Source organism: Pholis gunnellus (assembly GCF_910591455.1).
Source record: "Pholis gunnellus genome assembly, chromosome: 3".
In the NCBI taxonomy this organism is placed as follows: Eukaryota; Metazoa; Chordata; class Actinopteri; order Perciformes; family Pholidae; genus Pholis; species Pholis gunnellus.
Genome location: NC_136529.1, coordinates 20,269,237 through 20,287,728, shown reverse-complemented (window position 1 = coordinate 20,287,728; position 18,492 = coordinate 20,269,237). Strand labels below are relative to the sequence as shown.

The window sequence follows — 18,492 nt, the reverse complement described above, 5'->3', positions numbered from 1 at the left end:
CTAGGGCCGTGCCACTCTCAGCCGGCACAATGGGTACGGAAACAAAGAAACAATCTGAATGTGACAAGCTGTCTTGAATATTTACATCATATGTGATGACTATGCAACAAATTATAATTCAAGGTTTTATTTTTCATACAAGCCAGATAAACAACCTCACCTTTTTGCAATAAGTGTATGACAGCCTCGTACTCGTAAGACTTGAAATTATATCAGAAACCTTTTTAAGATGTGGGTGTTTTTCCAGGCAGACAGAGTCCAACAGAGGATGCTAATAAGATGAATTATGGCAATTGTAAGAACCAGCATTTTCGTGAAAATGTCAAGGTGTCTCGGATGCTGCTTCACCAATTTTGACTAATCCATTGGCCCACAAAACGTGTGCAAAGAATATGTACCAGGGGGTCATGAGGGGCAGGAGTGAGAAGCAGCTCCTTTCAGCGAGCCACAGTACCTGTCGGAAGCTGCTGTCAGTGTCAACACACCTTTCAACAACCTCAGGGACCGGCTTGGCTTGGTATCCAAGAATTTTTTGCCAATGAAAAAGAAACATGTCACGACACAAATCCCAGATGCTGGAATCTACGTAGCCTGTGACCTGATATACATACTTTCTGATGTTATCTGAGGGAATAAAACAGACATAAATGTTACAAAAAAAGGCTAGTATTGTGGTATGATCTTTATATTTTAACAATTTTCCACTTTTGGAAATTATCGATCATTATAAACCTTTTTTTATCGTAATAATTCATTCACTGTATGCATAATACATGAGGGAAAATGAAATGCAGAGGGATACACAAGTATGGATACGTATTCAGCTACCACATCACATATATGATCCCAATTTGAGATACATAAATCAAAATTCACAAATAAAAAAAGTAAATTTTTTAAAATGCTTTTGTCCACCTTACGCAGCAATAAGTGACATATTTTTTTTAGTAAAACATTTTAATGTCATGTAAACAACTAGCAAGGCACACATGAAGCCATTTCACATTTTAAAACACTGGTGTTACGATTGTGTTTTCTTCTCAGCTGCTGCAACTTTGTCCCTTTCCACCTTGCCCTTCTCTCCCTGGAAGAAGTCTGACTCGATCCAGCACGTGTCCTCAGAGAGCTTGACATAGACATCCCCGTTGGTCTCAGTGACCGTGTGGATCCGCTGCTTCACCCCTTTGGAGTACCATCTGGGCACAGGCGGCTTTTCCCGGGGGTCCCTGGCCTTGTACATGCCCTCTCCTTTGGCAAGAGAGATCTTGTACTTGTGTTTTGGACAAATTATGCACAGCTTGCCAGCAATTTCCTGTGAGGGTGTTGAAAGAAAGCAGGTAAACAACCTCATGTGGGATGAGTGTAGGTCATTTAGGCCCTTCAACGTGAGCATAACATTAATTTAATGTTATGCAGGTTGGGTATCTTAATTACAGTGTTTCTCTGCCTCAGCACAGCAGTAAGGGTTGCAGTGCAGATGGAACAGCTTGTGAAAGCATGCATGTGGCAACAAAAAAACAAAAGTACAGTACTTTAACTTAAATGGCATTTTGTTTTCTTTGCTCTGGGCCAGACACATCCTCTTAAGTCAAATGTAAACCTCACCTCAATGTCTCCATTCTGCAGTATTCCCCCAGCATCTGTCGAGAGGGTAGCGCATCAGTGTATTGCAGAGTAAGCAAACCGTTTAGACTAACCTTTTGCTGACTGGACGCAATTTAGTAGTGATATGAGCTAAAAATGTTCCATGGATAAAAAAGCAAAGCAGCTCACTGTTAAATACCCCATCACAGGATGTCTATCAGCAGTAATTTGAAGCAAGCACCAGTGTCAACAGACAAGAACACATGTTATTGGATGAAGTCTAACAGACGATAATATACTTTTCATATATAATAACATTTGGCATAAAAAAACTAAAGCATGATGGTCGCGCCTTCCCTCTCTCACAAGCAGCAACTGTTTTGAGAAGAACTGAACTCACGATAGCAGTACGAATCAATAGCATAGAAGACGCTCTGGTGGTAGATGATCAGTATGTCCCGACCCTCTAGTGTTCTGAAAGAGCGCTTTGCTTCAATCAGTTCTTCTTTCTTCCCCACAAAGTGAGGCGCTCCAGTTGGCTGCTTCTCCTCATCCATGGCTCTGTGAAATGCTGCTTAGAAGGCCAATAGAAACAAACAAAGAAAAAAAATCACAATTCAGTATTTATCATATAGAAGCCTGTTATTTTTCTTTGCCAAATCTCAATATTGGTTGTAACAATCCTCCAGTCAATGCCATCTGTGCTGCACGGTAACTATGCTGTGTTTCTGGGTCAGATCTTCAACTTAAATCTCAACTCCACATGAAAAATGTGGCTTTTGGATTCGTCACTGGCACATCCCATCACAGTTGTCATCTTAAATTAAGTCCACAACACCTTCAGAAGATGCAGCTTGAACATCTCTTGGCACTGATCTCTACTCCAAACATACTCAGACCTGCAATACTAATCCCTAATATCTGTCTCAGCAGCACCAGTTTAACCATTGTATGTACACATGTGGAATCGTATCTATCCAAAGCTGGACGATTATTTCTCTAAATACAAAATAGCAGACCAATCGAGTGCCTGATGATTGCAGTATGTACGACCTACATGAATGTCATTACTGCACAAAAGCATTGGTCATCTGGAGCCCGCAGTCCTACATCCGTGTGTAATCTCTGTGACAGTCAGTACACATACAAATAATAAATGGATGGAGTGGAACCTGAACCCAAGTGTGATTCCTGTATAGTGGAGTGGAATAACGAGCACTTCAGTGCAGGCTGAGTAAGCACAATAGTAGTGGCAGCGAAAGTCACATGTCCTGAGGCATCTGGCTGAACCACAGACAGCTACATGCTAAGAATGAAGAAAACTATGATCATTCTTTAAGTCAGGAAAACAAAACATTTTCTTTAAGTGAGCCGATGGGATAGATTTGTACAAATCCTTTAAACTTACATTATGTTTATGCATCTGTCTGTCTGACTCTCACCCCCATATATATTTTACATGAAAATAACAAAACATGTATTTCGGGTGAGCTTTTGCCTTTACCTTGAAACTTGGCAGCAGTGTCCCCTACGTCAAGTTGAACAACTTTACTGCCGGCAGCTCGGCTGGTGTGGTAAGGTGGGCCCATCTCTATTATCTTCTGACACAAGCTGTCTTCACTTGATCCTATCATGGCTACATTTCTTATCTGTCTCCCACAGGCTAAACAGCTATTCATTAGTAAAAAAAAATATATATATATATTTACTCAATCATACAAAGAAAAGTAAAGGCAGAGCCAGAGGGAATATTATTATTAATGTATATCAACTGCATTTGTTAGCAGTGCAGCTACAGTTACTTGTTACTTTGAATGTATTAAATAATACATCATTATAGATGCATACCCAACACACACAACAGTATATAAAGTTGTTATAACTAGAACAGTAAGCAATATTGAACAACATTATCCCCTACAATAACTTATATAATAATCATATAGCATTACAATATAATATTATAGCTTAATTAGGAATACTTTCATTTTTTTTCTTTTAAAAATATTATTAATAGCTCGTTTATATCCAGTGGAAGTAGCAGTGAGTACCGTCAAAGCAGTTCTACAAAGCGGAACTATTTATGTCCGTCATCAAAGAGACCCGGACCCATTTCTTAGAGCACCACAGAGATATCAGCACGGTGACAAACAGAGCTCACATTTTTAAAAGTTAAGTAAGTAACTACTCGTCTAACCTGCAGTCTGTGTTCATGAAAGGTAGAACAGCGAGCATTTTGAGTAAAGTGACACGAACAGACAGTAGAACACACGGAGCAACTGATCTGCGCGAGCGGAGAAGTAAGCTAGCTAGCTAACGTGATTGAATGCTAACAGGTTTATTTTTTGCACAGGTGAACAATCATTGCTGATGCAGCAGTGTTGTACGCTAATCTGTAAACCAGGGAGATCTGTCACAGAATCAGCAGCACAGGTTGCAGCGTGCTAGCTAACGTGAATGCCCATCAGTCACAGCATTTGATTTTCTGCTACAGGCTGAGTCAAGGCAAAAGCAACACTGAACTTTGTCCTGACTGGTTAATAGTAGGCCAGTATGTTGAACTGGACAACCTGAACTTTAGCCTAATAGAATAAAGGGAGCAGGTGCTATTGTCTAGTCTTTCCCACGTGGATGCACCCCCATACTATTGGATATTTTGTCTGGGGGAGGGAGCTTTAAAATGTCTCATTAACAGATTATAAACGTATTAAGTTAAGCTTAAATATTAGCATTAGTTTGTACATGTTAGTCAACACACACGTGCACTTTGTACACTTGTTAAGGTGTAATATTTGCTGCCAACTGCATGTCATCTGTGTCCCACCTGCACATAGACTTTAACTGTCAATTTAGTTGTTTCTACATTATGGTTGGATGTACATTGAGAAAAAAGAAATAACATGATTTAAAAATGATTGATTCCCACTCAAAGGAGAATGGTGCTTTTTCATTTCTTCATTAAAACCTGACCGTAGCTCTAATGGACGTGATGAAAAGTGTGTTTTGTGTGACTTTGTTGACCAGGGAGATGGCGCTGCGTGCTTGTGGCTTCATAGTGTTTCGTCGTCTGGCCGGTTGTATCCCTCCACCAGAAAACATCGAGTACCTCCTCTTGCAGACCTCTTATGGGGAGCACCACTGGACCCCACCCAAAGGTGTTTACAAGTTCAACAACTGTACATTTATCATGTAGTTGATGGTAAACCCGTATGAGCTATATTCCACTCATATAGCTTTAAATGTTCTTTGTGCCAGTTGTGTCTAACCTGTTCACCATCAGGTCACGTGGATCCAGGTGAGGACGACCTCACCACAGCTCTGAGAGAGACCAAGGAGGAGGCGGGGCTGGGGGCGGAGCAATTGCAGGTGATTGACGGCTTTGTGCATGAGCTGCGCTACGAGGTGCGAGGCAGACCCAAAGAGGTGCTGTACTGGCTGGCCGAGCTGAGAGACCCAGGAACAGCGGTGGCTTTGTCTGACGAGCACCAGGACTACCGCTGGGCCCGGCTGGAGGACGCTTGCACTTTGGCTCAGTACAAAGACCTGCAGGACACACTGAGAGCGGCACACAGACACCTGGAGGTTCAGCAGGACACGCAGCGATGAACCAGGACGTACACTGTGCAGAAGGGAATGCTGGCATGTTGGTAGAGCATCCAATTTACAATTTAAGTGATTGATGATTAAGTCTCCGTGAGGTTCAAATAGCGTTGAGTTAAACGATTTGTCTCTACAGTACTGTCTGATTTAAGGCTGAATAGATTACCTTCTGTCAAGACAAAGGTGAGTAGGGAGGAAAAGAATGAATGCTTGAAAACCGATTACTGATTTGATCTTAGTCACTGCACAAAACCAAAACCATTTTCTGTCTTTGGAAGTCATGTGTTACGAGGTTAGATAAATCACTTATCTTAAATGTAAATAAGCTAAAACACAAAAGAAAGAGAAAATCGTGGAGATGGACACTCACTGAATATTCCCTGGTTCTCAGTGGAGCGGCGTAAACCTGAAGAGAATGTTTTTAATCCATCTGTAGTTGGAATTAAATGTGTTGAAAGTACATCAAACATTTTTTTGTGTACCTGAATATTTAGAAAACCTGAATTTATAATGTCAAAAATATACACAAGGGGAACTCATAACTAAACATAACACACAAAAGACGGCATCCAATACTAGAGTACAAAAACATTGCTCAAGCTAAAATGATGAACTGAATAAAATGAAACTGCAAGCGGTAGATGCTGCCACTGGGTGGAGACAAAGCCCAGAAACCTGAAGGTGTGATCATCATGGACGACAAAATACTGGAGGCTGTGGAAATACCAGTGAGCTCAGTAACAGCCTTCAGGCTTTTTTCTTTCTAACAGTCCTCAGCATCCATCCAAGAAACATGAGATACACCTTTTACTTTAGCAAATGAGTTCCTGTCCAGAAATGAAAAGCCACTAATGGGGATCATTGTGTTAGAAACGATGGTCATAACATTTTAAGAGAGACTATTATTATGCAATAATTCTGGGTGAATATACACATTATCATAAATGTCAAACAATGAACACCATGTTCATTTTTTTTGCAGGGATGATATAATAAAGTATATATTATACAGCCCTTATTATACTAATGAAACCGTTTTGAGAACAGGCAGAAGTACCACATCATGAATTAGGTTGCGGACGCTTGAGACGTCACCAGGTCTTGTTTACTCTTTGTGGCTTCAGTTCCTGACTGAGGAAGCACTAGTTAAGTTATTCCTCAATAAAAAAAAAAGGGGATTTAAGACAATAATGTCATTGAAACAAGTCACTATTGGCACCCAATCATTTTGAGATGAGATGATTGAGCATTGGTTTTATGTGCAGTCAGCCTGGACATTTTTATTTTTATTGAATCAATTACTCATATTTAACAATCAAACAGTGTTGCAAAATCATATTGTAGTATCAACCTGAAAAGCAGTAACTAGCACACACACATTTTATCCAAAGAGCTCGTTCTGTCACAAGCAAATGGTGAAACTCAAGTGATCGTGGTCACTGGCACCGCCACGCTGTACTCTATACGGGGAAGTTCTGCTCCAAATATGCTGCGGGATCACCAGCCTTTGCTGAAGGGTTGAACTAGGAGTAATTAGAGAAACAATTGTGTTCTTGCAACTCATTAAGCTGAGTGGAAGCGCTCACTTCAATTTACTGCTATTTGTCTTCTGGGTATTGTAAGGACACAAGAAACGGCAGTAAACTTGAGGTCAGTGAAAGTGCCTTTCCACTTTCACAAGGCGTACATAGTGTACTGTGGAGTAACACTGCGCGTTGAGCAAAGGCTGAAGTATTGCTTTGAGACCCATCAGGGCTTCAATAAACCAGTAATTAATTTCATGCCTGTAGAGCAGAAAAGCTCCTCTCCCAGTGATAAAACACAGCCAAGTGTTCTCCATTGACACAGTTCTTTTTTGTGTTTAAACATTTCCTCTGCAACATGTTAGTTCAAATGTCATCTTATTATAAGGTAAGATATAAAGTCATAAGGACTTTTAATTAAGGTGCAATTAACTACCACAATGTTGTACAAGCTTTGGCCATCAAGGAACCTTTAAGGGTCAGTTCACCAAAACCATATTTCAGGATTTGAGGTATTCATATAGATATTTTTTTTAAAGTTTCCTCTTCCACTTTAGTTCAGCGGAGGTGAATGTAATTCTGTTAGTGGTGCTCAAAGCTTTACAAGAAAACATTGAACAGCAACGTGACTTCCAGAACCATGTCACGCTGTCAAAAGATTTCATAGGGACTATTTTTTTTCAAATTTTCTTCCACAAGACACAAAGTCCCTTTCAAATCAATTGTATCAGAGTGTAAGCAGAACTCTCTGATAACATCTGGACAAATTAAACCAATATGCATGACTAGATACCACTAACAGTATATTTTTATGTAATTCGGGTGAACCAAAACTTTAAGCACATAATACATTTACCGTAGCACACTAATTATCCATGTAGCTTGTAGTAGTGACCAGTTGCGAATAGCAAAATAAGGGGAAAACCTTTCGACAGGCTTCAATGACACCGCTTTATTTTTGAATGATTTCCCAACTTAACCACAATAACTGTATACCGCCATTTGCATATCAATCCTATTTCTACTCCAAAAACCAGCTCACCGTGGGCTTAGCGACAGATATCAAAGCTATACTGCAAACAAACCCAACAATGTATAATATTTGTACGATATAAACTTTATGAGTGACATTTGCATCCTCACAAACACAAAAATGATGAGGAATAAAATGACATCAAATCAAAGAAAAGGAACGAGGACAGCATTAACATCAATGTGTGGACATATTGTGGACACGCGCAGGTCAGTCCATTAAGTGTGTGACCATGCGAAGGTACACACTTGAAGAAAAAAATACATACTTGTGCACACACATGCTCACACACACACAGATTAAATGAACTAAATGATTTCATTCAGGCCTTCGTAACAGTGTGTATGGAATAACATCTCATCTTAAGCTGCAGTGCTTTTTAGTGTCATCTCTTAGGTTGGGATTTGGGAATTATCGTCGTCCCTCAGAGAAAATGATTGTTTGATCTCTTCCCTCAAAGGGCCCCCTGAGCTTTTCTCCACCTGCCCTCCTTATAAAAACAAGGCATACATTAAAGTCAAAAAAGAGGATTTTAAGTTTGAAGAGCTCTCAACGGATCATTGTAATGGTCTATCATAAGGGCAACACTACGCCTCAACTTCACTCCTCACAATATCATTCTAAAAATGCAGATTCTGATTCTAAATTCATGATAAGCTTATGTTTTGTTGCCTAGAGTTTGATGAGAAGATTAATGACACTCTCTCGTGTCTGTTAAGTGTGAAGCTAATGCCAGCAGCTGCTTAGCTTAGCTTAGCTTAGCACAAAGACTGGAAACAAAAGGAAACAGCTAGCCCGGCTCCATCCAAAGGTAGACTACAGGACGTCTCCTGGCGAAGATGTTTTTCTTCTTTTAAACAAACAACATATAGCATGTTCATTAGTGAGCTTTAAAGGAGTTGGTAGGTGGAGAGCCAGGGTAGCTTCATTTGTTCCAGTTTCTAAATCAAGCTAAGCTAACTTGCTAATGGCTGTAGCTTCATATCAAAAAGGAATAGTTGGCCATTTGGGGAAATACACAATTGTTTGCTTTCTGGCAAGGAGTTCGATGAGAAGATTTACACAACTTATATGTCGGTCCGCTAGATACTGAGCTACAGACAGCAAAGGTTAGCTGAGCTCAGCATAAAGCCTGGAAACAGGAAACAGCTAGCCTGGATCTGTCCTATGGTACCAAAGTCAGCCTACCAGCACCTCTAAAGCTCACTCAATAACACTTTACATCTTGTTTGTTTCATCTTTACAAAACCCTGAGTGTAAAAACAACAATTTGCTGTTTTAAGGGGGGATTCATGGCGGACTATTTCTTGGCAGTAAAGACTCCTGGAAGTTACTACCAGCCAAGAAATAGTTCCACACAACCTCTGCAAAACAACAAAGTGACATTTTTACACTAAGGGTTTTGTACAGATTAAACTAGGGCTGTCCTCGAATAAAGAAATTCTTAGCCGACTAATTGATTTAATAGACAGATCTGTAAAACTTGAGTTTCTCTACAAAGAATCACATAAAAGCACCACTTTAAATGTGTGTGCTCATAAGTCTCTTGGAAATAAGTCATTCAACATGCAAAAAGCAAATACTCATTGTCAAAGGAAATCTTAGCCGAGTAAGACAAAAAAACACATAAATTGACTAATCGACTAAGAGGGAGCAGCCCTAGATTAAACGAGATATAGCTAGACAGGACCAAACTAAGCGTTTCCCTCTTTCCAGTCTTTGTGCAAAGCTAAGCTAAATGGCGTCCGTAGTTTCATTTTAACGCATTAGAGTGGTAGAGATCTGCTCATCTCAGCCACAAAGTAAAGGAGCATATTTCCCCAATATGTCAGACTAGTCCTTTAGCAGATACACATGACATTGGTACATTTCATTCCTATGATTTTACTTCTTCTCTATATGGTGAGGGATGGGCAAAAAAATGGGGACCACATCGAGAGAAGAACAGGATTTCTGGCATTCATCCCCCTCCTGTTGTGCCTCGATATCAAATCCATTAAAGATCCGGTTCAGGAACGGATTTCCTCTCCAGGATCCAGTCTCTGTGAGCCTCCAAAGCACAGAGCCTGGAGGAAATGATTCACTCCTCTGGTTTCACATTAAAATCCCAAAAGGTATCCCTAACAGTTTATTCAAACAGCGTTAAATCCACCACATGCAGCCATTGCTCCATAGTCTTCAAAATGAACGATCATGGGGCTGTGCTTGGTTTCCTTGGCATAAAATCCATCCATTTGAATCAAAGGTTTGCGCAGTGCTCTGTTGTGTTCAAAAGGGCAACAGATTCATACCTCCAACCAAAGAAAACACAACCCAAATGGTTTACTTGATGCCACACAAGTAATATTAGTCACATTATGTCCAGTGTGTCCAAACCTTTAATACTCAGAGTTTTTTTAAATCAGTCAAATCCTCAGCCAGTCCAGTCCTCTCACCAAAACAGCACTAGAAAGCAACGTTTTCTCAGCTGGACGAAGTCCAAGAGGGCATTTGGGCAAACCCACTAGTGAGACAGAAGTCTGCACCTGTTCCACAGAGACAGGAACGAGAAAACCCTGACATTGTAGTCAATAGATGAATAGTAAATGTAAATATTCACACACACACACACACACAAATATCAGGCAATCAGTGTCATATTCATTCAAATGCAAATGTGTCGCTAAGCTGCATGTTGATTTTGTCCCCGTCGATGAACAGACTCTGGACGTGGTGTAGCACAGCAACAACGTCCAATTTTCACAAAGTCGCATTTAAGCTCGAGTTGGCTCAAAAACGTAAAACATTTTCACATCTATCGCAACATAATGTGTTCTCAAGGAGAAAGTCCCTACAGGTGCAGTTAGATGGGGTTTTTTCTGACTCGACTAATAAGAAATCAACTTAAAAAAGGACCTTAATCAAGACCAACAGCAACACTCAGTCACGCGTAAACACGCTGGCGGTAGGTTTTTGGAGACTTTTTGAGTTCACTCTCTGCCCTCTACAACCACCCAGTGATGCAGAAAGTACGGAAAAAAAAGGAGGTGGAGGTGAGGAGCCGTTTGTGTGTTACGTTTCTCCTTGACTGGTTTTTCTCTCTCAGTGAGTCTATTGAGGCCCTGAGGTTTAAGAGGCAGACAGAGGTGTAGGAGGCGACGTGAGAAAAGGTCTAGACCTTGTCCCGTCCCCCCCCCCCCCCCAACCAATTGACATTACTTTAAGGGATCATGAGGGAGCAGTCGTGACGGACACTACTGAAGGTGGGTCCAAGAGGATGGAGTCACGACGGAGCCTGTGTTCGCAATTCTAAGTTGACTGCATCAGCCGAACAGACAGGCGTGCGAGGGGACAGAGAGTTTCTGCCAGAAGACACACTGAGGGACAATGACAGGACGAGCCGGCCAGCTCATCGACCGGTTAATGAGCCAAACGGCAAAGTGTCCATCAGCCAGACCGTCCGAGCCCCTCCCAGAAAAATACAGGGGACAAGTCAGGGAGGACAGAACGTCAACCAACTAAACGGAAGAAGTTAAAAACAGCAACAAGTAAAGACACGGTGGATAGAGACAATCTTTTAACACAGAACCAGACAATCTGACGTGGACTAGCCCGACAAAGAGCCGGCCAGCTACAGCGGGGTTCAAGAAACCACCACGAGGACAGTTTGTTTCCATCATTTATCAAGAACTAAGACGGTTTGTTCACGTTGCACAAGGTTATTTAGAACTGATAAGTGGGATTTTTTTTTTTTTATCGTTGGGAAATGCTTGTAATTAAAATACTGATATTTTTTGTCTCATGTACGCTCCCGCACAATGTTAATTATGATGTATTTTAAATAACGAATTAAATGGTAATGCATGGTCATGATAAAATGGCTCTGATTAAAAAGGCCGGAGAGATTTTCACAAAACCGAGTTATTCTCGGACGAGACACAACTGGAGATGGCACTATGGTTTAAAGCAAACATTTTCACGCATCTGCATCCAAGATGCGAAGCCAACAAAGCAAATAAATTCCGACTCCAGCCGACAAAAACTACAGTTAAAAGACCGACAAACTGTAGCAGTTAACAAACTACATTTTTAATGGCAAAAAACAAGTGTGATGGTTTAGCGTGGATTGAACAATACGGAGATTTCACTGTTGACGACCAAGAAAAGAAATTCAATGTCATGGTTGCAACCAAACAACTTACAGTGCAGTCCGCGAGGAGCTGGTTGCATGAAAGACTAATAATACAGGGAATTAAAAACACGGTGGTGGAAATATTCAGGCGTGGGGGATGTTTTGCCTCGTCTGGGGTCAGTAACTTGCACATGATTAATCACACACTGGCTGTAGAGTGACACCACTCTGTTCTGCAGAGGCATGCGTTTAAAAAAAAAAAGTGAAATATAACGTGACCTCAAAAACACTTGGGGGGGTGCTCTCAAACAGTGCTGGAATAATTTCAACTCTCTGCAAAACATCTGATGCCAGACGGAGTGCAAGCTGTAATTAAGGCAAACGGTGGAAACACACAAATTCTGACTTTGATTTAGACTACAACTATTGTTTCAACGACCATTTGTATTAGTTTAATAAATGATGAAACGGCTTTTTTTGGCAGTTGACTTTTGACCCCACTGTATGTGCAAACACACACGTGCGCGCACACACACTGAAAATCGTAACGCAACACATAAAAGTAGGGGGGGGAGGGGGGGGGAAGTTATCCAGATCATCATGAGTCTTCGTTGCCAGAGTCGTCCTGGTTGTCGTAGCGTCTGGTGGACGTCCCGCCGTCCTCCGTGGGGCTGATCCCCCCGGCTTCGCCTACGGACTCCATCTCGCTCTCGTCTTCCTCCTCGTCCTCCTCCTCCATGTCGTCGTCATAGAGGTCGTCATAGAGGAGGTCTGAACTGCTGTCCTGGGAGGGAACCCTGGTCTGGACGCAGTACTCCGCCAGAGTGGTCGGCACCTTGACGCCGTCGCGCTCCGCCTCTGCCGCCGTTGACATCACCTGCTTCCTGTGGGCCAAAACGGGAATAAAGTCAAAGTCGGTGTTTAACGCCACTTCTACGCGGACAGAGTGATTCTCTGTAAGCACATTGGACATTTGTCTGTACACGGATGAAAAATACTCATTATTGTGAATTACCTGATAATCTCTGCGTACTCCTTGTCTTTGCCTTTGCTGTCCCTCCATTTGCGAAACATGACAGACGCGTCCACGTTAGCCGGAGAGAAGGTGTTGGGCTCATTGAGCAGGGAGATCACACTAAGCAGGATAGTCCTGATTGCGACAGAACAGCACAGAAACACACACAGACCGAAAATGAGGACACTCCAATATATCAGATCCTGACTCTGTATGAAGGAAAAGCTTGACTCTGTTTTTTTTTTAAAACTGTGGCTAGCTTCATCTGAACCTGATCAATTACATGCTGCAACAGATCGGCTCAGCTTTCAATTTATTTTATTTGTTCCGTTTGTAGACGAACATGGCAAAGTCCCCTCACCTTATGAATGTCCACATTGCATTCGAGATAACAGCAAAGTTATAAAAAGACTGCCTGTCAGTCGAGGTTGCGTGGAGGAGAGATTACCTGACGTTCTGGGTGGGGTTCCACCTTTCAGAGGGCAGCTCCCCGCTCTGAGGGTCATCGACGGGAGGGTGCAGGATGGAGATGCACACATCTCCGTTCTGGAAAGAGAACAACATTCACTATTCAACATCTGTCATGAAGACATGAGGGTGTCTACATTTAGCCTCTAAATGGCTCCATTTTAAACACAAACTATACAAATACCAAATTGGCACGATAACGGCTAAAATGAGAGACACAACATGCTTTACCTCGTAAATGTTGGGGTGCCACATCTTGGTGAGGAAGCGGAAGGTTGGAGGGGAGTACGGGTAGTCAACTGGGAACTTGATGTGAGCCTGGGAGAACAAACAGGTCGACAGTCTATGTTTTACCAGACTTGACTTCCTTTATGCTAAGTTTAAGCTTGAGGGTGACGAAAGACATGGGAGATGCGAGTTGATGTTTTGGAGGCTGGCGTAACACATCGATATGTTGAATGTGGGAGGGAAAAAAAAGTGCTTTATATATCCAAATAAACAAATAACATACGAGTTTGTAAAAAGAAAGAGAAACAACATGAGTCAGCAACAGTTTTGCAGGTGTCTCAAGAAGATACAAGCTGCTATTAACTTTAATCTAGATCGTAACGAGGATAAACTTGATATGTCCACACTGGCGCGATATGACAAGTTGGATTCTGTTTACTGTTCCAAGTCTATCTGTGACGCCGTTGTCGTGTTTAACCACACAGTATCATCCGGTCCCCTTTCATTAGAAATTAGTCAGGCCATTGAAATATATGGTGTAGGTGCAATCACACCACGAAGCGGTTATCGTGTATGTCGGTCATTTGGAATGAATGTCAATAGAGCAAGGCATCAGGTGACACAACAGTCCTGGTTAGGAATGCTGTGATACCGGATCGGATACCGGGCCGATGTTGAATCAAACAGCTGGATCGGGTGACAACAGGGGCCGATCTATTCAGTTCAGTTCTATGTTTATATACCTGGAATCTTAATTCCTGTTTAAGTTTTGACCAATGTGTTGCTGCATTAAAAAGGGTTTACACTTAAATTGTTTACTGTAAGTTTGTTGGCATACAATTTTAATAATGAATAACAATTCAGTACATTTATATCTATGTATGTATTTGTTATATTGGGTTTTACAAAGTTAGAAAAAGCAATGATCAAGTCAAGCCTGATGCTGCCTGAAACATAAAAGAATGACGCCTCGTCACTTCCACACAGTGAGGCATACAGTTTATTAATTAAACACCGGTATCTGATCTGTACTCGGTATCGGCCGATACCCAGAAGCCCAAGTATCGGTATCGGGACCGGAAAAGTCAGATCTGTGCAACTCTACTTCTGGTTTCTGTGTTTTCTTTCCATATTGCGCAATTATCTAGGTGAAAGGCATGTAGGCCTGGGTGTGTGTGTGTGTAACACCACCCCGGCTCTCACTGAGCTGCTGACACTCAGATAGGACTATCATTACTCCACAACGAGTCGCTACACTAGAAGCAGCCGTGGGACATTAAAAACACAGATGTCATGACACGTGAGCTTCCATGCAGGGTTACATCGTTACACTGCTCAATGCCAATACTTCATCAATCACACCTGCACAAAAAAAGTATATCAGGCGTTCCTTCCTGTAGTATTACAGACTCTAAATATTGTTATTGCAAAGAGAGAAGGTCCAGGGTTTGAACGTGTCTGCAGGCTAAATGTTTTATGTCACATGTCTCGTAAACATTTGCAGGTAAATTGGAAACTCCAGCTGTTGCACCTATTGCACATCTGTCTGTCCTGAAAGAAGGATAACAATGGACAACAGGATGTCACTGCAAAGCCTAACCCGATCAACGACGGCAGCAACACGTGCTCCTCTGTACTATTTTGGCATTCCTGGAAGATTACAGCATCGTCTGCATTGCCTCGACTTGAATGCGGGCTCTCACTGTACCACACTTTTTAGAAGTTACACTGAATAAGTAACATGAAAGACGGCAAGATGAGTCTCGTCGTGCCCTTCTCCGTTACTCTTTTTCTGTGCTGAGGTGCCATTTATAAATCGGTCTCATAGCTAAAAATAGCCATCTGAAGCACAACCATCATTCAGCAAGGGGGGAGAGGGCTGGATAAGGAGAATGGACGGAGAGGGGAGAAAGACGAAAAATTAAATAAATAGAAATGGCTGTTTGCAAAGGCTTAAAAACCGAAAAAATAAATAAATATCTTATACCAGCAGGTGGGCAGAAAGAGGTGAGCCAGTAGAGTTGAGCTCGGGCATTGCTGAATTAGTTTTTAAAAATGCAATAACCATTATGATAAGACTTTACTTGCTCTGATACTTTAAACAGAGTCACTGTCACTACTACCTGGCTGTTTTCCAAGCTGCAGCAATCCCCAAGATATCCTATTCACCAAGAAATCGTACACACAGGAGCACAATTACACCATTACACCGTGTGAAAAATGTAAATAAACTATCTTTTGTCCCACAATTTTACACAGCACCACGCGCAATGAAAGATCTCTGCATTTAACTCACCCTCGTATTAGGTGCATTGGGCAGCTACTATACAGCATTCGGTGCCTTGCTCCAGGGCACCTCTCCAGCCACCATTGCACACTCCGTACTTGGTCCCCGCGGGGGATTTGAACTGGCGACCCTCCCGCTCACAAGCCACAAGGCAGCCCGTACGTTCTACTGCCGACTATGAATTACCTTCCAAGACTGTGTCTCATTATCTAAACCAGGTGACATGTTGTGACTGGTATGAACTCATGATGTCCCGCCCCCTCCTGGTATTAGAAAGCTTGGTCCCACCTTAAAGTAGCCCCCCTCATACAGGGTGTTCGGGGGTCCGAAGATGGCCACTTCCCAGTTGTAGAGGTCTGACTCCTCCACCAGCGTGATGCGGAAGCCCTCCACCGGCTGCTCCTGCAGAGACTTCAGCTCCATCATCAGGGCCTTCTGGGAACTCGGGGTTGCCTGGTGGGCCATGTTAATCCCACTTCTGACACCAGGGGCCACAGGGGGGGGGGGGAAATTATGATCAGGATCCTACATATGTTTCACATTTCATGGATACAATTGATTCTGCAGCAAACACCTACTATCTTGTTTGCCTTTTTGTTTGTGTGGATGGGTCTTTCTAGAACACGTTCAGGACAAAAAGAAACACACCTGCATAGATGAGCGTCCTGCTGCTAAACTGACCGCCACGTGAAGGATTCAAACACAAACAGGATATGTGGCCCTGCCAGGCTAGCTCAAGTCAGTTGGTTTAGTTCGCAGGCCCTTTGTGGGTAAATGCAAAGTTAATAAAAAAGTGTTTACCTCCGTCTCCTTTGCACTGTAATGTGTGTTCGTTTCGTTACAGCCGAGGTACACTCATTGGTCGTCCATTGCTAGCCTGGTTATGTCTCGACAAAAGATACAGTGACAGCAGCAGTGGATGTTCTGCTTAATGGCTGGTCCTCGTGTTGTGTTTCCGAAATTCTTTGTGTGCCAGTGTTGACAGTTGACATGGAGCTAGTATCAGTGTAAAGTCAACGGTCTCCTGCGGATCATTCTCGGGCTCGAAAGAGGAGACTCTCTCTCCCTGACATCTCTCCGTGCTGCTGCTGGTTCGGTGTTCGGACAGGCGCTCAGCTGATCCCCGCTTGTTTATGTTTGTTTATCTGCTCTCTCTCGCTCTCTCTTCGGCAGTCTCAACTTCTCCACACGTCAGCTAAACCCCCCTAACCGAGCAACTTCGTTTCAAACGGAGCAGCTCTCCTTCCGTCCCCTCCGGCGCACTGGCGGCGGAAAAACAGGCTGATCAATTCGAGCCTACCGTCGTTAAAAAGGACCGTAAGTTAGAGGTTTACACTCGCGCATAACACTGGATTTCATCGATTTTTTATTTTCCTCCCATCGGTGCTTCCGGCTATCATTGCGCGTGTCTGCAAAACGTAAAGCACGTAACGGGTCTGAACGTGACGTGCGCGCTCTCGATACTGAAGCCAAAAATAATCATGTTGAAAAAAAAATATTTTTAAATAAATGAAGACATTCACACATTTGTGCATTTTACAATTTTAGATGTTTTGAAAGTTACTACAATAATCATATACAATTACGTGTACTCGATTTATTAAACGATCACGTTATTATATAATAATAAGTGTATTGATCACTAAAAAGGCAGCTCGATGCTAGCTTTCATTTTAACTTCTTCTCACTTAAGTTAGGCTACCTTCTTTCATCAAACAAACAAGTGACATCTGATGCTTGACTTTAGTTCTGTGATTTCTTCAGAGATGACATATCGAAGAACTTCACATCAGTACTTTAGGAAGTCCTACATTTCACTATATTGTACTTGATCAATAGTTTACATAATGCTGCTTTCACTAGTTTATCATCAGGGGCAGTTTATCATCACAACTCGTGGCTTGTCTGAGTAGATTAGTTTGTATGATCTTTATTGCCGAGTTGATTACATCATTTGGTATCATATGCTGTTATCGTTTTAATATAAATAAAGGGTGTTGATAGTTTGACAGTTTTATTTAGGATAAATACTTAATTTTGCAAGCGGTGCACAATATTTTCAATTTCAGAAACGAATGAGATAATGAGGTTTATTAGGCGTCTACACTACCTAACAGCTAACTTTGGATAAGAATTAGATTAGAAGATGTTGCTCTGTCACTCTCTCTCTCTCTTAATCATATATCTTAATGGCTCCGGATATTGAAGAATCTGATTAAAACAAACACAGAAATTCACATCTATCTCTTTGTAAATTTAATTGTAACATTAGAAGCAGGGCGGTATACATGTCCCTAATAAAACACAGCACTGAAGAGAATTAGGCGACTTTAAAGGGCACCATAAACATTTATCAGAGGCAATAAAATACACACATTAATACACTCTTTCAGGCCCAGCTCTTTGATAAATCAATTTTAAGGAGTGCATTTTGTTTAACTAATACAATCTACTCTATTATTCAAAACCTTCATTTGAATGACGAGAAGCACTGCTTTCGCTAGCTTTGCTTTTAAAACAGTACCTATCATTACGCTCAGACCATCGCCTCCACATCTGGATGTGATGTTTGTGATGTTCTGACGTAACGTAGCTGAGTGACGTCAGACAGGAACCAGTCGAAAGGGAGCTTTGACAAATCAA

The 18,492-nt window shown here is 41.9% G+C and overlaps 3 protein-coding genes across 5 annotated transcripts; 1 reads left to right on the top strand and 2 right to left on the bottom strand.

Moving 5' to 3' along the window:
* Positions 1–948: 948 nt before the first annotated feature.
* On the bottom strand, positions 949–3,111 carry rfesd (Rieske (Fe-S) domain containing). Its single transcript, XM_079157097.1, has 4 exons — positions 3,089–3,111; positions 1,985–2,155; positions 1,606–1,640; positions 949–1,312 (listed from the first exon to the last, which is right to left on the bottom strand). The coding sequence occupies exons 2-4, from the start codon at positions 2,139–2,141 to the stop codon at positions 1,022–1,024; spliced, it is 483 nt and encodes a 160-aa protein (XP_079013223.1). The 5' UTR covers positions 2,142–2,155; positions 3,089–3,111; the 3' UTR covers positions 949–1,021.
* Positions 3,112–3,687: 576 nt separating this feature from the next.
* Positions 3,688–5,665, top strand: nudt2 (nudix (nucleoside diphosphate linked moiety X)-type motif 2). 2 transcript variants are annotated; one of them, XM_079157092.1, is made up of 3 exons: positions 3,688–3,760; positions 4,609–4,739; positions 4,865–5,665. In XM_079157092.1, exons 2-3 carry the CDS (start codon positions 4,613–4,615, stop codon positions 5,188–5,190), a joined length of 453 nt encoding a protein of 150 aa, XP_079013218.1. In that variant the 5' UTR covers positions 3,688–3,760; positions 4,609–4,612; the 3' UTR covers positions 5,191–5,665. The 2 variants fall into 2 exon arrangements, with proteins under 2 accessions (XP_079013218.1, XP_079013219.1); XM_079157093.1 differs by having other exon boundaries at positions 3,759–3,884.
* Positions 5,666–7,803: 2,138 nt separating this feature from the next.
* ube2r2 (ubiquitin-conjugating enzyme E2R 2) lies at positions 7,804–17,253 on the bottom strand. Of its 2 annotated transcripts, none has more exons than XM_079156539.1 (6): positions 16,498–17,253; positions 16,138–16,327; positions 13,566–13,652; positions 13,315–13,412; positions 12,867–13,001; positions 7,804–12,735 (listed from the first exon to the last, which is right to left on the bottom strand). In XM_079156539.1, exons 2-6 carry the CDS (start codon positions 16,312–16,314, stop codon positions 12,450–12,452), a joined length of 783 nt encoding a protein of 260 aa, XP_079012665.1. In that variant the 5' UTR covers positions 16,315–16,327; positions 16,498–17,253; the 3' UTR covers positions 7,804–12,449. The 2 variants fall into 2 exon arrangements, with proteins under 2 accessions (XP_079012665.1, XP_079012664.1); XM_079156538.1 differs by having other exon boundaries at positions 16,651–17,253.
* Positions 17,254–18,492: the final 1,239 nt, after the last annotated feature.

Coding starts and splice junctions, on each gene's coding strand:
- ube2r2 (XM_079156539.1), bottom strand. CDS start 16,314: ATGGCCCACCAGGCAACCCCGAGTTCCCAGAAGGCCCTGATGATGGAG. Junction 13,002..13,314: donor AACCCCACCCAGAACGTCAG/GTAATCTCTCCT, acceptor TGTCGCAATCAG/GACTATCCTGCTTAGTGTGA. Junction 12,736..12,866: donor GAGTACGCAGAGATTATCAG/GTAATTCACAAT, acceptor TTTGGCCCACAG/GAAGCAGGTGATGTCAACGG.
- rfesd (XM_079157097.1), bottom strand. CDS start 2,141: ATGGATGAGGAGAAGCAGCCAACTGGAGCGCCTCACTTTGTGGGGAAG. Junction 1,641..1,984: donor TATTGATTCGTACTGCTATC/GTGAGTTCAGTT, acceptor CCCTCTCGACAG/ATGCTGGGGGAATACTGCAG. Junction 1,313..1,605: donor TGCAGAATGGAGACATTGAG/GTGAGGTTTACA, acceptor ACACCCTCACAG/GAAATTGCTGGCAAGCTGTG.
- nudt2 (XM_079157092.1), top strand. CDS start 4,613: ATGGCGCTGCGTGCTTGTGGCTTCATAGTGTTTCGTCGTCTGGCCGGT. Junction 4,740..4,864: donor CCACTGGACCCCACCCAAAG/GTGTTTACAAGT, acceptor GTTCACCATCAG/GTCACGTGGATCCAGGTGAG.